The sequence below is a fragment of the Bos javanicus genome, chromosome 19, assembly GCF_032452875.1.
Source record: "Bos javanicus breed banteng chromosome 19, ARS-OSU_banteng_1.0, whole genome shotgun sequence".
In the NCBI taxonomy this organism is placed as follows: domain Eukaryota; kingdom Metazoa; phylum Chordata; class Mammalia; order Artiodactyla; family Bovidae; genus Bos; species Bos javanicus.
Window position 1 is genome coordinate 25,916,697 of NC_083886.1, and position 23,611 is coordinate 25,940,307.

Below are 23,611 nucleotides of genomic sequence, written 5' to 3' on the forward strand. Positions count from 1 at the left end.
CTGGCTGCAATGAAGTCTGATACCCCAACAGGAGCAGTTCTAAAATTTAGGTCCTGAAGGGTTATGCTATCTTTGGAGACCATGTGACCAGCCCTGGCCATTCTGGTTTGGGAGATCTGGGGTGTGCCCGGGTCCGGCACTGTTTCTGCATTTCTTTGTTTGTTTTTGGCCTGGCAGCTTGTGGGATCCTAGCTCCCTAACCAGGGAATCGTGCCCTGGCCATTGGCGGTAAAAATCCTAACCACGGGAACACCAGGGAATTCCCAAGTGCCAGCACTGTTGACAAACATCCCAGGGAGATCTGGGGCCAGTAGGGAACAGGATTCAAGGTTAGCCATCCAACAGAACTCTCTGCGATACTGCAAACATCTCTTGTGGTTCAGTAGGGCAACTGCTAGCCACATGTGTCTTTACCAGTTGTAATGTGGCTAGTTGGAGGGTCTGAAGTTTTAATTTTATTCAATCCTAATTAATTTAAATTTAAAAGATCACCAGCAGCTAGTGGCTGCCATTAGGGAGAGCAGAGGTCTGGAGACACGAGGGAGCAGGATGGATGGATGAGGGCCCAGAGGGACAGGCACAAAGCTTGGGGCCAGGAGTGGCTGAGGCTGGGGAAGGCTTCCTTGGGAGGGTTGCGGAGTCGGAGCTGGAGCCCAGAATTGTGAGCTTCCGGCAACTTGGTGTCTGCCTGGCTGAGAGGGTGGGAAAGCTCCTGGGGAGATCCTTCCACCCTGGTGGAGGGACCCCTCTGCGCTGGCTGGGACCCCACCAGCTCCCCAGGGAGCAGGGCTCCCCTCCTGCTGCATCCAGTAGGAGCCGGGGATGGAGGTCAGGATGTCTTCATGTTCTCCTGCAGAACCAGGGTGGAGCCGGTGGCCGCAGGGTCATGCTGTCCCTGTGTGAGCATCAGGGGGGTGGTGGGTCAGCCCCCCGGAAGCAGATGGGTCCCCGGCACAGACATGCAGGCCTGAAGCCTCTGAGGGGACAAGTGGGGGAATTCTCTTACCGCCCCTGGGCCCATGTCTTCCGCGTACTTGAACTTCTTCTGCTTGTAATAGTGCCTCTTGGGCAGGATGTGGAGCAGAAGGAGGTCACAGAGAACCGTGGCCTGAGGGGGGTGGGTGGAGGACAGAGCACAGGGTTCTGGGGACAGGACCTTGAACACCCCACCTCCATCCCTGCTGACCTCGGGGCCCAGGCTGAGTGCTGTCTGGACTCAGGTCCCCTCCCACCTCTGTCCTGCCCCAGCTCTGGGCCTCGGTTTCCTCAGACAGGCTGTGGGTCTAGGGAGGTGGGGTGGGCTCAGAAAGAGTGAACAATTTCGGTCAGGTTTTGGGGTGGGAGACTAGTTGCTGAGGTGTGGGAGGACAGGGACTGACCCCAACACAATGACTGCATGGCCTCAGCACTTACCACTCCGAAGATGCCAATCCCAGAGCCAATGGTGGTCATTGTGGGAATGATGTCAAACTTCCCAGCCTGGTGGCAGGGCCCAGGGGAAAGAAGGGTTAATGGTCAGAAAGGTCTGGTGGACAAGGCCTTCCTCAGAAGCCCTAAGATCAGGCTGGGGGCCGGGGGACTTCCCCACCCTCCAGTGTTTCCTGGCCCCGTAGCCCACTGCCCACGGTTCTGGCTTTGCACGGGGTCGCAGCCACTGGTCAGGAGCCCTGGGTTTTGACCTTGGCTCTGCCACCCTGGACATGGGGAGATAGAGGGGCAATGTATTCATAGGCTGGAAAGCCCTGCCTGCAACAGCACGTTATCAGATATGGAAGTGCTGAATGAGGCCCATCCAATTTCCCATTGCCTAAAACCATAGACACCCCAGAGACACCAGCAGGAACCAAGAATGTGTCTCAGGCTGCCCTTCACACCAGACACTCACCTTGCCGTCCACCAGGATGTCAAAGCGAATCCCAAACACCTTGAAGAGGTGCCGGTAGTTGGTCCCATTCTCCACGAAGTGCCTGGCAAATCTTGGGGAAGGGGAGAGGTCGCAAGAATGATGGAGAAACGTCTTGGTTCGAGAGTTCCCAGACCATCAGGGACACAGGAGCCCTTAGAGGTCCATGAGGAAGCCCCATGCCCCCAATATTATATAGAAGGGGAATCGTTGGCAGGAATCCAAGCCTCATTTCACGAATGCTGTATTCAACCATCACCCTAACTTCTGACGTTGGCAATTTCCCCAGCCAGTCCTGGCCAGGTGGGCCTCAAGGGAATGGAGAGCCGGGGTGGGGCTCAGGCCTCTAAGCTTGTGCTCCCTGCTTGGCCAACCCCAGGAGGATGGGAGTTTCCCAGGCTCCTCTGCTCCCCTCCTGGGGACACCTGCTTGATCTCAAGGGATGATGGGAGTAGAAAAACCCGCAGGGCCCCAAGGAAAGATGCGCTGGTGGGGGCCCGGCAGGCACCTGAAGTTGAAGCCTTGAGACAGTTTTTTCTCCTCATACAGCCCGTGGAACTCGTAGACGGGTTTGCAGTGCCGCACGTGCCAGTCCAGGTCACAGTGCCAGTCGATGGTGATGCCCACCACCCCGCCCTGCCAGGGACACAGGAGCTCAAGATCCAGGGTGTAGGATCAGGAACTCCTGCCTGATAACTGTTGCCAGCAGTCTCTTGAAGAGGGAATGTTTTTGTTTAGCTGTTTGTTTGAGAAGAGACCCTGAGAAGCTGCTTGAGGGTTGAGGTCCTGTCACCCTCTCTGGCCCCAGCTCCCACCCATCACCCTCCAGTTTCTAAAATACACCAAATTCTTCCCACCTCAGGGCCTTTGCACATGCAGTCACCCCCTCCCCCACCTCCCATTCCTACAAGGCTGCCTCTTTCTCATCCTTTGGTCACTTCTCCTGAGAGTCCTCCCCTAACCACCACCCTCAGTCTCAAATGTGCCCCTGTGAGTCCTTCTAAAGTGTTTTCTTCTAAAACATGTTTTACTTTATAGCCATATATTTATTTTCTGTGGTTATTCACCCATGACCATAAACTCCACAAGGGTGGGACTGTCTCATTTGCACCAATTCCTGAGTCCTAGCATGGGAGGCAAGGAAATCGCTGTTGAATTAAAGAGTGAGTCTGTAGGGACTTCCCTGGTGGCTAAGACCCTGTGCTCCCAATGCAGGGGGCCCAGGTTCGATCCCTGATCAGGGAACATGCCAAAACTCAGAGTTCGCATGTTGCAACTAAAGAAACTGCTCACCGCAAGGAAGATCGAAGATCCCGTGTGACACAGTATGACCCGGCATAGTCAGATAAATAAATAACACATACTTTTAAAAGTAAGTCTGTAAAGACATGGACTGGGAAGAAAGAACCTGAGACCGTGAAGCTCCTCTGGGCAAGGCAAGAACCAGGGACAGGTCAGGGTGGGCTGAGCAAGAGGAGAGTTGTGTCAGGTCAGAGCAGGCGTGGAGCTAGGCAGGTAAGTGGGAGGCTAGATGCTTGCAGACAATGGTGATGGGTGAGAAGTTCCCAGTGTGGGTGGCAGGGAGATTTTTAGGAAAAGGGAAAACTATAACAATTCAGCTTTCTGGTCCTGTGTGTTGCTACAGAGTAAACCCCCTCCGGGGGTTGGCAAACTGAGGATTGAGGGCCAAATGTGGTTTACCTATTGTCTGTGGTTGCCTTTGCCCTGGGTTGTTGGAACGGAAACCATGTGACCTGTGGCTCATGTTTATTCTCTGGCCCCTTAAAGAAAGTTTGTTGACCCCCATACTAGTTAAAGGTATAGTGAATGAGGGCTTGCCAGGTGGCTCAGTGGTAAAGAATCTGTCTGCCAAGCAGGAGACGTGGGTTCGATCCCTGGGTCGGGAAGATCCCCTGGAGAAAGAAATGGCAACCCATTCCAGTATTCTTGCCTGGCGGGCTACAGTCCATGGAGTTGCAGAAGAGTCAGACAAGACTGAGCGACCAAACAACCACAAGGGGTGAGCGAGTTGTTTTGGCGGGTGATGTCACAGAAAGGGACTGATTTCCATCTCTGAGTCCTGCAGGAGCCTGATGATACGAATCATGGGGGAACATGTACCTTGGATGCCTCGGGCCAGGCAGTGCTGAAGTGCCATCCTGTGTGTGAACTTACTTGACCTCAGGACAACCCCGCAAGACTTGTACTTTTATTTCTCCCACTTCACATGAGTACAAGCTCAGAAACACTGAAGGTAGGGAATTTGTCTGAGGTCATGTGGCTTGTTCAGGCCAGAGCCAGGATCTGAACCCAGTCAGGCTGGTCTGTGCTCCTTATAAGGTTCCCCTCCTCTCGGAACCCCACGCGACTGCACATCTGAGAATTCCTCCAGAATCCCCAGTAACCCCAGGCAGGCACAGGACTTGTCAAAGGCATGGACCATGGGGTTTAAGTTGCTTTTATCTAATATTTAAAAGGCAGGACTTCCCTGGTGGTTCAGTGGTTAAGAATCCACCTGCCAATGCAGGGGACATGGGTTTGATCCCCAGTCTGGGAAGATCGCACTTGCTGTGGGACAACTATGCCTGTGTGCTGCAACTTCTGAAGCCTTTATGCCCTAGAGCCCGTGCTCCCCAACAAGAGAAGCCACCACAGCGAGAAGCCTGCTCACTGCAACTACAGTCTAGCCACCACTTGCTGCAACTAGAGTAGCCTAAGCTTGCATGCAGCAACAAAGACTCAACGCATCCAAAAATTAATTAATAAACGAAAAAGAAAAACAGCAGGCCCTCAGAAGATATCCAGGTCGTATCTGCCTATGGCCATTCATTCTGGGCACCTCCTCGGTGCCAGGTCCATGCCAGGGCCTGCCGAGGACACAGGCCTGCATCTCAGGGGCCCCAATATTAAGGGACAGGTCTGTATATATGGTCAACCAGAACCAGGGACTTGGAGGGATGGGGTGGTTAATTGGGCCTGTTAACCCAGGTCAAAAAATAAGGCCCAGTGATCTGGGGTCCAGACCTCCCCACGCACCCGGCATTATACCTTCTCGGCCAAGGTGCTGAAATTCTGGCCTGACTCCTGTACCACGTAGCCGAGCTTGAAGACTGGACACAGAGGGTGCAGGGTCTTGTGAAAGAGGCAGGTCTTCATGTAGCGGGCATCCACCTCCTCCACCAGGTTGCGCCTGCGCGGGCAAGAAGGCAGCAGCATGCCAGCTGGAAGGGTACCCACCCTGGCCGGGGAGCTCGGCAGCTCCTCCCTCCCAGGCCCCAGAGACGCTCCTCCCACAGCCCTTGGAGCTGAAGGCAGCCGCCCCACTTGCAGGGGCCCGGCCGAGCTTCTGCCCCAGAAGGAAGTCAGCGCGAGTGCAGGGTGACAGAGGGGACAAGTAGTGGCCTCCAAGGGCCTCCTGTGTCTCTGCCTGCTTTTCCCACGAACCTGGTGACCTTGAAGCGTGGAAAGCTGATGCTGTTCTTGATGAAGAGAGTGAAGTTCTCGGCCTCTCGGAGAAGGGCGGGGCTGGAGGAGACCGCACTCACTCACCAGCCCCTCCCCAGGAATCCCTCTCGGGCCCACGGGAGCTGGGCTGGGGGGCTGGGACTGTGAGAACCCATGGGATCTTCCTGGGTCATTGGAGGGGTGGGTGTGCTGTAATGTGGACTCCTAGGCCCCTTGATCAGGGGCTGAGGCATCTTTGGCCTGGGCGGCACAGATGGGGTGTGGGTGGGGTTGGAAGAAGTGGGGACAGACCTTCCCAGAGCACAGATCCGGACACCCCTCTATCTGGGCTGGGGACCCTGCTCCCCGCTCCCGGGAAGGACAGGGCGTTACCACGGGATGTTGTCGTCCACCTCCACGGGGCACCAGCCGAAGATCTCGCAGGTCTGCACCGTGTCGTTGAAGGCCACACACTTGCCCGTGCGGATGCCTGCAGCGAGGGTGGAACCCCTGGGTGCCCACCCCAAGCTGGGACGGCAGAGGAGAGTCCCCAGGCCCCACTCCTCGGAGCCCCCAGTGATGGGGCACCCAAGAGCAGGAGCCTGAAGACAGACCTTCTGGGATGGGGGAGGCCAAGGTCAGGGTGGCAGGAGGGGAGGGGGCAGGAAGGACTTCCTGGTGGAGGAAGCCTGGAGCTGCAGAGGGGAACGGCCTTACCTTGGGCCTTTCTCTCTGCCTTTCCCGGGGTGCAGCCGCTATTATTTGTGCACGTGCCCCCTTCCGGGTTCTGGGAAGGAGAGAGCTGCTGGCCATAGGCCCCCCTGGGTTGGGTCCTAAGTAGATACACAGACATCCCACCCGCCCCCCCCCGCCCCGGGGCCCTAGGGATGGTGTGGGGCAGGATCTGAGATCCCTACAGGGTGACCCTTGCTCACATCCTCCTTTCCCCAGTCCCCGCACCGCCTGGACCTCTCTGGGCTTGTGCCCAGCTGTCCCAGGGCCGATGTCAGCTGGCAGGGATTCGGGGGGAAGGTGTTAGGGACTGGGCAGGCACCGAGGCTCAGCATCCCGCTTGACACACAGCTGGGAGGGAAGCCTCAGCTCTGCCAACGGTGGGCTATCACTCTGTGTGAATCTATGCCTGAAATTCCACCATTACAGCCCCGCAGGGAGGCTTAATCAGGCTTTCCCTCCAATACTCCGGGGGACCTCCTCTTCCACATTACTTTTTCCTGAAGGTTCAAAAAACAGGGAATGGGTAACAGTCCTCACCTCTGCACAGTGACCTTGAGCCTGCCGGGGGGTGGCGATAAAATTGGTCATGACTACGAAGGAACTGTCCCCCTGGAAGTGAGAGGCAGGGGGAGGGCAAGACAGGGTTCTGAGCTGGAAGAGCCCGGAGAACACCAGCATGGTCCCAGCCAGCCCCCAGAACCCACAGGACCCCCAGCAGCCTCAACACTCATGACATCAGAGTGGGCTGATGGTACGGGGCTGCATCTGTCCCTCGTTCGCAGGGAAACTGAGGCCCACAGGGAGGCGGGACAGAGCCTAACCCAGCTCTGAGCCTGCACGCCCTGTGGGTGGGAGGTGCCCCCCGCACAGTCAGCTCACCTGCACTGGGAAGACGTAGTCGGCCACATCCCAGACCTGGGGGCCCAGGCTTGGGAGCTGTGTCACAGCCAGACCTTTGAGTTTAACAGACACACTGCTGATGAGGCTGCCCGAGGTCTGGTAGCCCTTCTCGTAGACAAACACCCACCTGGAGGGGGATGAGGAGGGCAGAGGAGCCAGAGCTGGGCAGGGCCACTCCAGGATGGCACAAGGCTGTGGGCCACTGCCACTTCCTCCCTCCCCCAGGGAGGGGAAGTCCTTTCCCTTCCCGTCCCCAAGTGCATCTTTGAGGCCACTCTACTCCTAAGGCTTCTTGTGGGGCTGGAGGCAGGAAATCTTCACCTGCCTCCCTGTGCTGGAGCTCCATCCTTTTCACTAGGAAAATGCTAATTCCTACAGAGAAGAGCCCCTGCAGGTCTCTTTCAGCTTCTTTTCCAAGAGTAGGGTTTGTTGGAGGCCAAGCTTCTTAGGGGCTCACATGGTAAAGAATATGCCTGCAGTGCAGGAGATCTGGGTTTGATCCCTGGGTCAGGAAGATCCCCTGGAAAAGGAAATGGCAACCCACTCCAGTATTCTTGCCTGGAGAATCCCCATGGACAGAGGAGCCTGGCGGGCCATAGTCCATGGAGTCACAAAGAGTCGGACACGACTGAGCGACTAACACTTTCACTTTTCAAGCTTCTTGGACCCCAGTCTTCATCCCTATCTCCTTCCTTCCTGAGTCCCTCCCACTGAGAAATAGCAGAGCATGATGATGGCTGAGAGCCTGACCTTTGGTGTCCAAGTCCGGGCTTGCATCTCACAGGCTCTATGATTTGGGGAAGCTATTCAATTCCTCTCTGTTTCAGTTTCCTTGTAAAACGTAAACAACAAGAGTACCAACAGTACTTGTGCTGTGAGTCAATGCCTGGAAAAGCACTTAGAATGGAAACTGACATGCGGTAAGCACTGTACAGACAGACGTTGCTGCTGCTGCTAAGTCACTTCAGTCGTGTCCGACCCTGTGCGACCCCATAGACGGCAGCCCACCAGGCTCCCCATCCCTGGGATTCTCCAGGCAAGAACACTGGAGTGGGTTGCCATTTCCTTCTCCAATTCATGAAAGTGAAAAGTGAAAGTGAAGTCGCTCAATCGTGCCCGACTCTTAGCGACCCCATGGACTGCAGCCTACCAGGCTCCTCCATCCATGGGATTTTCCAGGCAAGAGCACTGGAGTGGGGTGTCATTGCCTTCTCCAGACAGACATTAGCTGCTATTATCTCAGCCATGCTGGGAGCTCCTGGGGAGGGGGACTGACTGGAAGAGAAGCCAGAGGGGGCAAGTGGCCCTTTGAGGGACTTATAGCATCTGGCCCCAGGTGAGGCCTTGGTGGGAGTGGCTCAGGTTGGAGGCCTCCCAGCTTTCCTGGGAAATTCTGGCCTTCCCCTCCCAGCATCAAGAACCCCGGCTCTTGGGACTTCCCTGATGGTCCAATGGCTAAGACTCCACGCTCCCAATGCTAGGTGCCAGGGGAACTAGATCCCACCAGCCGCAACTAAGAGTTCTCATGCTGCAACTAAAGATCCTGCATGCTGCAACGAACACCCAACTCAGCCACATACATGAATATTTTCAAAAACGAACCCCTGTTACTTTAGGTTCTTCATTTTTAATCTGAGAGGTTTCGTGGGGCCAACCTCCTTCCTAGCCCCATGGTGGGGGCACATGACCACCGCTTGCTAAGCAATGTCCCATTGCCCTTGCAATGGCAATGGGTCTAAGCATGGGCACAGAATCCCGAGGAGTTTCAGCAATGAGGCCAGAATTTTTCTGGGAATTACTGAGAAAGAGACATCATCTCAGCTGGGTGGCTAAGCCAGGTGGTTATAAGACCAAAACTATGGTGAGTCATCTGTTATCTCACAGAGAGAGCAAGCCTGAGAAGGAAACCAGCTTAAGAGAAAGCCAGGCCGGGAGATGGGGAGGACTGGACTGCTGACAGTGCTGTTTGAGCACCTGGATCCTGCCATACCTGAAGCATGTTGAAAAATCTACTTCTGGACTTTCCAGTTACATGAGCTCATAAATTCTTTTCCTTTATTTAAGCCAGTTTGGGTTTGGTTTCCACTGCTTACAAATGAGAGTTCTGGAGAATACTCCTCTCCAGGGTGTGGTCCCCTTCCTTCAGGAAAGAATCTTGGCGATTCACTGTAAGAGTGTGTGTGTGTGTGTGTGTGTGTGTGTGTGTGTGTGTGATCCATGGTACCCATCAGAGTGTGTAGTTTTGTATCTCCAGGGCAAATCTGTGAGCACACCTGTGGCTGCGACTGAGTGTCGGGAGGTGTGTTTCTGCCTCTGTCACTGTTCATACTACCTTTAACCCACCTGTCCAAAGCAGAGCTCAAAATCCCTCTTCTGTCCCCCAGAACTCAGGCCCCAAGACAGGATTCTCCTGACCTCTTATTCTCAGAGCCACTGCTGGCTCTCTGGGGGTGTCTCCCTGCTCCAGGCCCCAGGAAGGCAGCCCACCATGTCCTCCTCTACACTCCTAGGGTCCACTCCTCTCCTTTAAGCCCCTTCCCTGCCATCCCCCTCCCGGACCACAGCCTGGTGCTGGCCCCCAGAAACTTAAGCATGGTCACACCTCCCAAACTTAAGCATGGTCACTGCTGCCCCCTGCAGGTCTCGGATGGCAACAGGTGAGGCCCAACGGAGCCTCCTAATGCTTCCTGAGCCTGCCTCTCTGTCTCCAGCCCCACCAGGGAAGGTGGGCCGTCTGAAGTCGCTGTTGTCAGGGAAGATAGGGAGCTGCCCCATATTCTGAACTCGCTGCGGGAGAGGTCACAGGCCCGCCTCTTGGCAGCTCTCATTCCTGACATCTTAGCCTTATTTCTTTCTTTGCCCAAAACCAACTCCTCATGTAGAGATGGAAAAAGAGAGGCCAAAGGGAGTGTAAAATCAGTCCTGAATATTCACTGGAAGGACTGAGGCTGAAGCTGAAACTCCAATACTTTGGCCACCTGATGCGAAGAACCGGCTCATTGGAAAAAAACCCTGATACTGGGAAAGATTGAAGGTGGGAGGAGAAGGGGACGACAGAGGATGAGATGGTTGGATGGCATCACCGACTTGATGGACATGAGTCTGAGCAAGCTCTGGGAGATGGACAGGGAAGCCTGGCATGCTGTAGTCCGTGGGGTTGCAAAGAGTTGGACACGATTGAGCAACTGAACTGAACTGAAGGGAGTGTCCCTTCTGTGTCTGAGACAGACCCCAGGCTCGAAGTCCCCAGCCCAGGATTCTGCCCCCTTTTCCGCAGAGCAGCCTGGCATCAACATGTCTACTGGGAGCCACACGGAGGCTGTGCCCTGGAGCCAATGTCGCTATTCCCTGCTGTGTCTACCCCCAGGGGCTGTCAGTCCCGGGAGGCCCAAATCTGGCCTCAGTGACCTTAGTTCTGACAATAACAGAATGACCATGGGGCCATTTGGCCCGCCCCCCAAAGCCATGCTCACCTGGACTGGGTCTCGTAGTCACCACCCCAGGAAGGCCACCGAGGGGGCCTGATGCCAAAGACACCAGCATCTTCAGAAGCCCCTCCTCTTCCAGAAATTCTTTCCCATTCTTTCCTCCTCACCCTCCACAACACCCTGACCTGGTCTCTCTTCTTTAACAGCCCCTTGTGGGAGAGATCACGTGGTGGAATGGCTGGGAGAGCGGCCTCTGGAGCCTCGGAGGTCAAGGTTCAAGTACCAGCAGCGCCACTCACCAGCTGTGTGGCTTCAGGCTAAAGACTAAACCTCTTGAGCCCTAGATTTCTCAGTTAAAAAGGAAGTGAAGGCACCTGCCTCAAAGATGCTGCTGATTCAACAAACGCAGCCACTCACTGAGCCTGGGCCTCAAGAAGAGAAAGCGTCCAGGTGATTGGAGGATGCCCCCGTGAGTTCTCTTTAAGGAAATCAGCACAGCGCTTGGCATGCAGTTAGCCCATAAAAAAACAATCCAATTTATTTACGGTTTCTGGTCCTCCTTCACTAATTCCTCCTTAAATGTCAATCTGGCCCCGTCCCCTGGCTTCTATTCTTGGCCCAGGCGGAACCCTATGTGCACCGCTGCAGGCACACTTTGTCCCTGATTTTCCATCTCCGCTTCTGCACTCTCCTCCGAGATTCAATCCCACACATTCATTTAGTCATTCAACAAGTATCTATTTATCAGGCCCTGTTATGTGCCAAGGACCGCTCTAGGCGTGAAAAATACAGAAAAGAACCAAATAAACCCCAATTCTGCTCTCAAAGAGGTTCTCCAAATGTTGAGGCTCCAGCTGTGAATGTTTGGTGACACACATTCCTTCCGCTTGCCCTGGGCCCACCCTGCCTCCAAACATCGCACAGTTGCCCCCACCTTAACTCAACCCTTTGGAAAACAGTCTGGAAGGCACTTCCCTGGTGGACCAGTGGTTAAGTATCTGCCTTGCAACGCAGGGCACACAGGTTCGATCCCTGGTCTGGGACTAAGATCACACATACCGCAGAGCAGCTAAGCCCGTGTGCCGCAACAGCTGAGTCCAGGCACCACAACCAGAGAGTCTACAAGGAAGATCTCGTGTGTGGCAACCAACACCTGAGGCAGCCCCATAAATAAATAGATAAATATTAAAAAAGAAGTTAAACATGAAATTACCATTGACTCAGCAACTCCACTCCTAGTGAGAGAGTCAATTCCTAGGCAGGTTGATAAGAAGTCCGGGGTCCCTGAGAAGGAGAGAGGGGTCTGGGGTTCTTCAAGAGGAGATAGGGATCTGGAATTCTCAAGGAGGAGGAAAGGACAAACATCTTTTTTTCTCTATATTCCTTAGTCTTAGTCACATAAATCATTTTTTTCCTTTAAGCCTGTAACTGATGATTACACAACAAACAACTTAGTTTAAACTCTGTACTAAAGATTGTATAACAACAGTGTATCCTGCTTGAGGATAGTTTCTCCTTCCTGAAAACCTTCTGGCTAATCCTATTATCTTAAAATGTAAAATATGGGAGTGGGTCTAGTAAGATCTCTACAACCTTGAGACATTCTTTTGATTTATTGTAATAACTAATTTAAAACGTATATAATTCCCTTGCTTAGAATAGCGAGCGGGACACTCTCCGTCCCCCTTCTGATGCCTATGTCAGAAGCTCTCTCTGTCCGTTTTCATACTTTAATAAAACTCTGCTACACAAAAGCTCTTGAGTGAGTAAGCCTGGTCCCTGGTCCCAAAGCTAAATCTTCTTCGGAGATCAAGAACCTGACACCATTCACCATAAGCTACTACCAGGAACTGAATACCCAAGAAAACTGAAAACATATCCTCATAGAAACTCACACACAAATGTTCACAACATTATTCACAAGCAGAAAGTGGGAACAACTCAGATGTCCAGCAAAGTGTGGAATTTCCATACAGTGGCATATTATCCAGCCCTGAAAAGGACTGAAGAACTGACAGGTTATAACCAACATGGATGAATCTGCAAACATGATGCTAAGTAAAAGAAGCCAGACGCAAAAAGGCCACATGTTGTATGATCTTATCTACATGAAATATCCAGAATAGGCAAAGTAAGGGGTAAGGAGGTGACATGGGGAATGATTGTTAACGGTGTGAAGTTCATTTTTAGTTTAGTTCAGTCGCTCAGTCATGTCCGACTCTTTGTGACCCCATGAACCACAGCACGCCAGGCCTCCCTGTCCTTCACCAACTCCCGGAGTCCACCCGAACCCATGTCCATCGAGTTGGTGATGCCATCCAACCATCTATCCTCTGTTGTCCCCTTCTCCTCCTGCCCTCAATCTTTCCCAGCAGAAAGGTCTTTTCAAATGAGTCAGCTCTTTGCATCAGGTGGCCAAAGTATTGGAGTTTCAGTTTCAACACCAGTCCTTCCAATGAAGTTCATTTTGGGGTAGTGCAAATATTCTGGAATTAGATAGTGGTGATGGTGGCTCAGTGGTAAAGAATCTGCCTGCCAATACAGGAGACGCAGGAGACATGAATTCGATCCCTGAGTTGGGAAGATCCTCTGGAGGAGGGCATGGCAAACGCACTCCAGTATTCTCGCCTGGAAAATTCCATGGACAGAGGAGCCTGGCGGGCTATAGTCCATGGAGTCGCAAAGAGTTGGACACGATTGAGCACAATGGTTACACAACTTTGTGATTATACTAAAAACCACCAACTTGCATATTTTGAAAGGATGAATGTTATGACATGGGAAATCCATCTCAAAACAAAAGTTCAACTGGGCCAAACTGAGCGCCTCAACTCCCCACAGAACTTACTTTTCTGGTGCCTTCATCCTGCAGAAAAGCACAGTACCTACCCCAGCCCCCAGGCTCACAGCCTGGACATGGCGATGCTCACGCCCCACCCCCAGCCCCCTGCCCTGCCCTGCCTCATGCTCATATTCTTTATATCCCTCCATCCTTCCTGTCTCCCCTTGGCTTTCACCAAAAGACCCAGAGAACTTTTTGTAGGGGGAGGGGCTGAGACACAAGAGGAGCTGGATCAGACTCCAGGGCAGCTCTGACATGGGACAGGGGGGACAGGTCATGCAGTTGGTGATACAGGGTGTAACCTTGGTCCACGCACTATCAAGCAGGCAGAGCATCCTTGGGGAGGGCCCAGACCAGACTCCAAGCTCAGGAAGGATTGTGTTCAGAGCGGCAGCCCACACGGGAGGCTCAGGGGTTAATCAACATGCAGACAAGTCAAGCTGATGATTTATGTCTTTAAATGTTTTGAATGAGTCACCAGCCTCTAAAAACGAAGAAATGTTCCTTTCATCCATAAATTCCAGTTTCCTACCGCTCCTGAGAAGCCAGGAACTCTGGCCATGCCGGTCACATCGCTCAGTGCTGCAATGATGGGCAGAAGAGGCTGAGGGGTGGCCACCCCCAGCACGGGGCCCGCGAGATGATGACCTGTCTTCCTTGCTACTGCTTCTTCCTTGGCCTCACCTTCTCCCGTCATCACTGCTGCTTCTCAGATGTCCTGCCTCTGACGGCCCCACTCTACCCCAGCACCTGCCTGTCCTGGGCCTTCCCCTGTTAGACACCCGCCCCCCCCCCCCCGCCCCCCTCCCCATGGCCCTCCAGCACATACAGAAAAAAGCCCATGTTCCTTAGCTCAGAGTTGAGAGGTCTGAGCCAGTGGCCCTGCTTGCTCCTCCCTCCCCTCTCCCTTGGCTCCTTTCATGCTCCCCCAGCCTAATCCTAGCGACTCTTTTGCTGTTCCCTTCTTGACCCAGGACCTTTGTTCACACTCTGCTTTCCGGCAGAAGCGCCTGGACTGAGGTGGGTACTCAACCAGGCTCCACCAATCAGGATACTCCCTTTCCTTGGCCACAATGATTGATTGGTTCTGAGATGAGCACATGACCCAATCCCAGCCAATAAGAGCTGGACCTGGGACTTCACTGGAACTTTGGAGGAGGAGATCAGAGTTGTGCCCCACGGCTGCTAGTGGCCTTTTTTCCACTCTGTGGATAGAGTCGACTTGAGAATGAGACCTCCATGGAGGAAACCAGAGCCGAGAAGAGGAGAGCCTGGCTTTGCTTTTTTGGAGAACCCAATGAGACCAACCCGAATTCCTCACCATCCCATAGAATGTGCTGCTTCTGCACCTTCATCGTGGAGGATCCAGCCAGGCCTGAAGCCTGCACTGATTTTTCAGTTACACAAACCAATCAATACCCCTAACTCTTCATTTTGATTGGGTTTCTGCCAATGGAAACCAAGAAGTTCCAGCTAATCCATCCCCAGCTTCCCTCTCTCTCTCTCTCCTTGTCCACCCTGTACCCCACCTCTATCCCAGGGAACCTGACACAGCCCTAGATACAGAGAAGATGCTGGATAAGTGTCCTCAGATACCTCTCTCCCAGCGATAACTTGTATCTCTCCTTACTCTGATAAGGATCAGAGACATGTGGCTTCAAGTGCTCCATATAGGGGCACACAGAAGGCCCACAGGAAAGCCAAGAGCAAGATTGCCTGGACTACAGCCTCCTGGCCTTTGCTCAAGCCTGGTTCTATCACTGTGTCACCTCCTCCAGGAAGCCTTCCCAGACTCCCCTTCCCACATGACATTCACAAATCCCCTTGAGACCCACCTGTGTGTGCAGCCAGACCTCTCTCCTCCCCTGACCAGAGCAGGCCAGACAGGGACATGTCCCAGCATACCCCATGTATGGACCTGCACGGTCAAGAATGACAGCCCACTGCCTACACATCTCCAGTACGGAGAGCTCATCACCTCCCAGGAGACAGCTCTCACTGTAAATTAACTGTCTGAATTTTAAAATATTATTCCTTTATTTATTTTTGTCTGCACTAGGTCTTCGTTGCTGCGTGCAGGCTTTCTCTAGTTGCAGTGAGCGGGGGCTACTCTCTAGTTGCGGTGCTGAGCTTCTCATTGCCGTGGCTTCTCTCGTTGTGAAGCACAGCTTCTAGGGTGCACAGACTTCAGTAGTGGCAGCTCACAGGCTCTAGAGTGCAGGCTCAGTAATTGTGGCACATGAGCGGAAGGTGCCCCGAGGCATCTTCCCAGACTAGGGACTGAACCTGTGTCCCCTGCACTGGCGGGTGAATTCTTAACCAGAGAAGTCCTAACCGTCTCACTATGCTCAATCGCTCAGTCATGTCTGACTCTGCGACCCCATGGACTGCAGCCCACCAGGCTCCTCTGTCCATGGAATTCTCCAGGCAAGGATACTGGGGTGGGTTGTCATTTTCTCCTCCAGGGGATCTTCCCAACACAGGGATTGAACCTGGGTCTCCTGCATTACAGGCAGGTTCTTTACTGTCTGACCACCAGGGGAGCCTTGGGAGGTGGGAGTAATTAAAGAGAGGCCATCCCTCCTCAGGAAAGAGCAAATTATTCAGCCTTCAGGCAATGTCTTTAGAGGGTCTCCCAACCCCCTGCTCCGTGAAACAGTTGAGAAACCGAAACCTCAGGTTGTAAGACCAAGTGCAGCCAGGGTTTGGTCAATGGCAGTGGGTGCCTGGCTGAGCCGTCTGTGCAGTGATGGGAAGTGGCCAGATGAGGGCGCCAGAGACAGCAGGAGTCGCAGCTCCAGCCGGAGTTTGAGGGTCAGGTTAGCGGGTGTTTCAAAGAGACCCTGCCTTCCTCCCTCTGCTTTGTGACTTGGGCAGGTCAGTGCCCTTCTCTGAGCATATTTCCTTTCCAGGATGTCAAGGCCGACTTTGGAGCCACACAGCTGGATTCAGATCCTGATCCTGCGTCTTTGTAGCTGTGAAAACCTGGCTAAGTTAGTGAGTCTTGGCAACCCTAAGGAGTCCACGTCCATTTGGAAGCTGAGTGCACTGACTGGGGGGCGAGGGAGAGAGGTCCTCGTCCCTGGAGGCATGTGTTCAGCACCGGGTGGCGCCCTGGGGCATATGCTGCAGCTGGGGGTGGGGTGGGAGGACTGTCCCCTTTCCCTCTGACAGTCTGTGACCAACACACAAAAGGAGGCATGGCACTGCTCCCAGTGCTGACCCGGAAGCAGAAACAGGGAACCACAGGGGGCCACAGTGAGGACAACATTCTCCCGGCCTCTTGGGGCAAGGGGTCGACTGGGCCCGGCTGGGCAACCCCTCCCTTCCCAGGAGGATCAGGAGTGTGGCTAATGGTGAACCCATTAGAGGGGTTCACCCTCAAGAGGTAGGAGAGGAGGAGGCCGGGGACCAGGAGGCCCCGGTTCAAACTGGGACTGGAGGCTGACTCGCTGCATGACCTGGAAACTCCACTGCTCCCCTCTGGGTCCGTTTCCCTCACAAGCTCAGTGACACTGCAGATATCAAATTGGTTTGTGGACAGAAGGCCAAAGCCAAAAGGTCTCGGAGGGCTGGTCTGTAGCCGTGCTCCACCTGCTCGGTTCTGAGGCTTTGGGGGCCAGATGGAGCCGAGGGGAGGCTGTTTCGGATGATGAAGGCCCTGGGGGAACCAGGACTATGTGGTCTCCATTTGGCTCCTGGTCAGCCCGCCCTGGTTTGGTCTCACGGCAAAAATGGGAATGTGGAGACCAGAGGGCAAGGTTACTGGTGCCCCAGACCCCCCAGCAGGGGCTGAACCCCCTTCAGTGGCCCTGGGGCCTCCGGGAGCCCTCTGTGGGGTCACTGTAAGTGCACCTGCCCCCTGCCCCACTCACCGCCCCCCTGGGCACTCAGTCCCAGAGACACACCCCACAGCCACACCCGATAAGCAGGTGCCCAGACACAGGAAGGCACATACAGCCCATGCAGAGCTCTGGGTATGACACACACGCATCCACACACCATGCGTGTGATCACACAAGCACCTGCTAAGACAGCCAGGAAGATGGCCTTGTGTGGACCCCAGAATAGCAGCCCATAGGTGAGTCCCACCTACTTCTGCCCCTGCAGCCCGGGGTGGGTGGGATAGGTCCCATGATGCCCAGAAAGGGGCTGTCATCCCTGGGGCCAGAACCGACCTCCGACCTTCGTGTGACATGGCGCCTTTAAGGCACCAAGTGTTCTGAACCTCCAGGTGTCTCCGCTCAGAGTCTCGAGCAACCCAGGATGCTTCTAGTTCAGGCGGGCAGATGGGAGCAGGGTCTATCCCACGCTGGCTTGTAAGGTGAGGCACTGCCTCCATCCCTCAGCAGTGCATTGGGAGGTCAGAGGTGGAAGGGCTCTGTGGGAAGCCACTCGAGGGAACCGTTAGCCATGGGTCAGTTCCTCAGAGCCCAATGGCTTAACCTCTTGTCCCCATATGACTGGAGGCAGGGCTGCCCCTCATCCCTGTGTCCCCATCTCAGCAGCGGGTTAGCAGGTTCCCATTCCTTCTGAAGGGCACCAGAATGGTTTGTCAGGAGGGATGACAGCCATGAGAGAAAGAGGGGCTCTCTGGGGTCATGGGAGGCATCGCAGAGCCTGGAGGACAAGCCCTGGCTGGGGGCTGGTGACGGGGGGCAGCGGGGAGGGGGGTCCACACTCACCCAACAACGTAGACCAGGACCACGAGCTGGATCAGGCGGAAGACAATGCCCACCTTCTTGTTGCGCACAAGCACCATCCGGGGGGTGTCGTACTCAAAGAAGAAGGAAGCCAGCTCATCCTGGATCCGCTGCGCCATGGTGGCCAGGCTAGGGGCTGAGAACCGAGCCCGTTGCAAAGCCCTGGCTCCCCAGGGGTGAGCCAGGCGTCAGTGCTCACAGCGTTTACGGAGGCAAAGCTTCTGGGGGTTCCCCACCCCTCACAAAGAGCAGGGCGGGACAGGTGGATCCAGAGGTCAGGAGTCAGAGGTCGGTTGGCAGCACTTGAGTTGAGTGGGAGCGTCCTTGGGTGGTCAGAGCTGCTCTTGGCCCCTGGCAGGCGATGGACTGTGGGCCAGCCGTGCCTGTGGACAAATAAATTCCCAAAGATAGATGGGGGCGGGGCTGGAGGGGGGCCACCCAGGCCCAGCCCCATTGCCCCTCCTGACTCGGCCTGGGCGGCCCTGCTGGGCCTCCGGAAACAGAAGTTCTTGGCAGGAAACCATGGGCCACACGTCACAAGGCAAAGATAAAGCCATCAGCCCCCCACAAACCTGGTAGAAGAGAGCTGGGGGCTCAGGCCAGGGCCTGGGTGGAGTGGCCTCTGGCTGAAGCCCTCCCCAGACCAGGGACTCATCCCGTATCCAAACGTCCTCCCCGCCCTCCCTCGGCCCCCAGGTGGAGCACGCAGGCCCTGGGGCTCTGCAGCCAGGAGGGCAGAGAGGGAAGAGGGCTGCTTCCTGTCCAGCTCCCTGACACTTGCTGAGCCCGAGGCAAGACCCCCACCCCAACCTCCCAGACCCCCTTCTATCCATCCGTCCCTCTGGATCTGAGCCTGGCCTGTGTCCAGTCAACTTCAGCGCTGGGCTGGCATCTCTGACCCCCCACCGCTCCTGTCCTGGATTCACCCCCACTACCCTGAAACCAGCATTTCTGGGTACCTGGGTGCAGGTGCCCAGACAGGATAAGGGCCACATCTATTACACGTCAGGGTTGGGCTCCCCGAGCCCAGCTCAGAAAGCCTGACGTGAGACTGTCTCAGTGCCCAGTCCCAGCTCTGCTGCCTGCTGAAGGGCCTGGTACCTTGCCTCACCTCTTCTTCCTCCTCTGTGAAACCGGTGACAATGAGCTTTCTTCATAAGTCGAAGTCCCGGGGATGGGTCCTGCAACACTGAGGCAGCTCTTGAGCTTGGGGTACAGCTCCTCTGCAGTCCCTGCACTCGCTCCCAGGCTCTGAACGCAGGGGTCCCCGGGGGCTGGGCTGGGTGGGGGCAAGTCCTGCATGAGCCCTCAGAACACCAGAGCTGGAAGCTTCCCCGCAGCTCCGCCTCATTCTGCAGGTGAGGAAACCGGAGCTCAGAGAGAAGTGGATTGCCTAAGCTCACCCTGCAGGGTACAGAAAGCCCCCGCTTGAAGCAGGAAGGTCTCCCTGGCCCTCCCTCAGCCCAGGCAGGGTGTCCTCGGGGTTCCCTCAGCCCCGCCCCCTACTCTGTCCAAGCTGCCCTACCCTGAAGTGTGATAGGAGTCTTCTTCCTGGCGAAGCTGTAACTGGGAAATCACTCTGGGCCCGGAGCCAGGCCCCGGGGCTGGGAATCCCAGCCTCTTGTCTGGATAGAGTGGCCTTCTGGATAGCAAGGGTCCCCCCACTCAGAGGGCAGGCCTGCAGCTCCTTCCAGCCCCCCCCACCCACCCACCAACCAGGCGGATCACCCCCATCAAAGAGACCAGCCTTATCTTGTGCAGAGCGCCCGCCAGTCTCAGGCTCAACTCTTATCCAATGATGCTACCTGCAAGAAGGCCTGGTGAGTACCACTTCCTGGGCTTTTCTAGGAAAACCCAGAGATGCTGGGAGGCAGAGCTGTGGTAGTCACATCCCTTTGGCTTGATCTTGACCCCAGACAAAAGGATCTGTCCTCTTCCCAGCTGACCTCACGGCCCTTGGACTAGCAGGCCCTGGACGTGAATTGCTTGCAATGGGAGGTGGGGTGGTGCATGCTGACACTGAATCTGAACCACTTCAGGAGGGTTGCTGGGACTGGATGAGGGGGCATGGTCGGGGAAAGGAAGGGAGCAGAGACGGACATGAGAAAGGAAGGAGGAAAGGATGAGGGATGGAGGAAGGGAGGGAGGAAGGGAAGGAGGTCGGGCAGACCTTCTCCAATCTGTGTCTGTGCCTTTCACACCCTCACATGTCCTCCCCCTCCTCCTCCATCTCTTTCTCCCCCAAGGAGCCAAGCTTGCTGACAGACAGATGGACCCATGGACAAACAGCACACACATGAGCTCCTGTTCCAGTCTTGGTTCTGACCCTGACCCTCAGAAAACAGGACACCCTGGAGAATTGTCTCATTCGGGGATGTTACCATAACCCCCCAAACAAAAAGAAATAAAAGAAGTTCTATTTCTTTCACCAAATTCCTTTTCCTGTGAATAACTCTGCAGAGTAAGACAGGCAGCTGATAGAGTCAACATCCCTTCACCGGTTCTAAAATGCATCTTTCCATCGAGGCTGTGCTTTCCTACCCTTAGCCCCAGCTTCAGCATCCCCAGGGACAGATATCCGTGTTCGTTCTAGACATCTTGGGGGGTGAGGGAAGCCTGGAATGCTGCGGGCTTTTCTTTATAGCAGCCTTAGTTGGAGAACCACCATTTAACAGGTAAGGCCACAGAGGCTCTGGAAGTTGAGTGCCCACTGTCACACAGCGACTAGCTCCCATGTCTGCTGGTGGCCAGGAAGGAGGTTCCCCAAAGTTTGAGATCTTGGCTCAGAGCCCACCCCAAGACTCCAGCCCTTGAGAGCCGCCAGACCTGCCTTATAAGCCCAAAGGCCGGATGGCCGGCTCGGGCACTGGGCCGGGCCTTGTAGGGAGACAAGGCATTGCTGCCAAGCGCTCGGCCCCAGGACAGCCTCCCCTGCCTGGCTAAATTTAGCGGCTCTGTGAGCATGGAGGGGGCCTGTGTGCCTGTCCTGGAGGCCAGCCCAGGCCCTCAAGGGGGTCGCAAAGGCTCCAAAGAGTCTTCTTGGCCATTCAGCATCCCAAGATTGCAGAGGCCACACCACCACCCGAAGAGAAGTTCAGCCCAAGCTCCCCAGACCATCTGGGCCAGCCTCAGTGTCCCAGGGACTCACCTGGTACCTCAGCCTCTCAGACACCGGCTGGAACAGGGCCCTGGGCTGGTCTAACTGGACTGTCTGGGGGACGTGTGGGGAGAGTGGGCATCCATGTGGAGGCCACAGCAGGGGTCCCCAGCCTGGCATCTCCCCACCACCTGGACCTTGCATGGCTTCTCTGGCCTCTTCTATTCCCAACTATGGGCCATGATCTGGCTGGAGCCCCTCTGCCTGAGTATCCGAGGCATCTGTGCCAGCCCCCTGGTTCTCCTCCATACTCGGGGGTCATTTCCCCTTGGCCCTCAGCCTCTTCCTGCACCTGGAACATAGGGCAATTTGGGGCTGGCCTGGGCCCCTGGACTGCACGCTTTGCAGGCACACACCCAGAGGTCCACCTCCTGCTGATGCTGAAGATGCTACACCCACAGCAGCCACATACCCACTGCCCCCTCTGGCCCCCACCTCTTTTCTCTTTCTTCTAAATCAAACTGCATTAGGGTGTAAATTTGCTGTTGTCGCTCAGTAGCTCGGTCGTGTCCTGATCTTTGTGATCCCATGGACTGCAGCCAGACACTCCTCTGTCCATGGCATTTTCCAGGCAAGAATACTGGAGGGGATTGCCATGCCCTCCTCCAGGAGATCTTCCCAACCCAGGGATGGAACCCAGGTCTCCTACATTGCAGGTGGATTCTTTACCATCTGAGCTACCTTACATGCAATCACATATACCCATTTTAGTCACACAGTTTGATGAATTTTGACAAATGCCTGCAACGCCTCCCCGCCCCGCCCCAACCCATCACTCTTGAACCTTCCTCCTGCCCCTTCGCTGTCAATCTTCTCTGGCTCCCAGCCTGGCTCTGTGGCTCTGTTACTAGATTTGTTTTGCCTTTCCTAGAATTTCACAGAGCTGGAATCGCTCAGTATGGGCTCTTTTTTGGTTCTGATTTCTTTTCCTCAGCACCAGGGTTTTCAGCATCATGCACTCTGTTGCACAGATGGATGCGCTGATTTTTATTGCTGGTGGGGGGGTATTGCCGTGCACTGTATGGGCACACCACAGTTCGTTTATCCTTCCCCCCGTCAATGGACGTCTGGTTGTTTTATTTTGAGGCCACGGTGAATACAGCTGCTGTGGACCCTTGGGTTCAGGTTTTTGTGTGGACACGTCTTCATTTTCTGTGTTTGCTCTTCCACTTCTCCCAACGCAGCCCCAGTGGGCCTCCCTCCCAGATGTGGTGTGTAGTGGTGGGGGCACAGAAGCACAAAATCCTGGCCTCTGAAGGGAGCAGGGGGAAGGCCACAGGCATTTTGGTGGCTGCCATCGCTGATCCAGAATGAAATATGCCGGGGCTTTCCCCGGAATTCCCTCCTGGGCCCGCGCCCGTGAGGTAGGAAACCTCTGTTTACCTTGGCCGCCCTGTCTTGGCCCGTCAGGCTCCATGCCGTGTGCTGGACGAGGCCAGACTTGGGCAGGCCTGAGGGGCGGGGGCGGAGGCAAAGCAGGCTTGGCCACACGCCCCAGAGGCCACCGGGAGCCCTGGAGCCCGCCTGTGTCCTGAGCAGACCCCCAAGCCCATCATCGGGCCACTCACTGCCTGTCTGTCAAGATGAGGGCCAGTTAGATGATCAAGCCAGACAGAGTCATGCCTGGCCCATCTCATGGAGCTGGTTGAGGACACCCGAGTGTGTATAAAGGCTGTGATCTGAGATGGACCTTGTACAAGGGGGAAACCTTTTCATTCCCAGGTCCTGTGGTAAACTGTATGTCAAATCCTGTCCCCCAAATAAAACCTGGCAGCTCCTAAGGGCAGGTACTGCCTGCTCTAGTCTTGACCAGCTTCCTGGATGCCCCATCCGTAGCACGGGGACCTCTTGCTCAGAGGAGACCTGCATGCGTGGTTTATTGCTCTGTGGCCACTGCTAAGAAATTCTTTGAGACTTCCCTGGTGGTCCAGTGGTTAAAACTTCACCTTCCAACGAGCAAGGTGTGGGTTTGATCCCTGGTCGGGGAGCTAAGATCCACATGCCTCAGGGCCAGAAAACCAAAAAGTGCAAAACAGAAGCAATGATGTGGCAAACTCAACAAAGACTTTAGATATGCTCCACGTCAAAAAAAGAAAAGAAATTCCTAATCTTTGAACAAGAGGCTCCACATTTTCACTCTGCACTGAGGCCCAGTGGTTATGGAGCTGGTCCCACCTCTGGCCCTGTGGGCAGGGCCCGAGTCCCATCACCAGGGCAGTGAGTCCTCCCTTCAGAGGAGAAAACGAGGGAGGCAGAGGACCCTGGCTCTTCCCTTCCAAGAGGTCCCAGAGGGCAGGGCCGTCTGGGCAAGTCAGGAGTTCATGACAAGCAGCTTCATGAGGGCCCTGGACAGCGTGAGCCTCAGGAAATCTTGGGGGGATGCATTCGAGTGGGGCTGGTAAAGACCAGAGATGGATGGTACCTGGGGGAGAGACAAGACCCGTGGAACAGCCGGGGCTGGGGTCCCCTCTGTGGGGAACAAGGGACCCCTGATATTCA

General features: G+C 55.2%; 1 protein-coding gene across 1 annotated transcript; it reads right to left on the minus strand.

Moving 5' to 3' along the window:
• Positions 1–432: 432 nt before the first annotated feature.
• On the minus strand, positions 433–19,327 carry P2RX1 (purinergic receptor P2X 1). Its single transcript, XM_061390736.1, has 13 exons — positions 19,067–19,327; positions 17,938–18,338; positions 6,962–7,109; positions 6,620–6,691; positions 6,065–6,134; positions 5,741–5,837; positions 5,348–5,428; positions 4,952–5,093; positions 2,412–2,539; positions 1,886–1,976; positions 1,414–1,479; positions 1,007–1,108; positions 433–895 (listed from the first exon to the last, which is right to left on the minus strand). The coding sequence occupies exons 2-13, from the start codon at positions 18,072–18,074 to the stop codon at positions 830–832; spliced, it is 1,200 nt and encodes a 399-aa protein (XP_061246720.1). The 5' UTR covers positions 18,075–18,338; positions 19,067–19,327; the 3' UTR covers positions 433–829.
• Between the last annotated feature and the right edge of the window lie 4,284 nt (positions 19,328–23,611).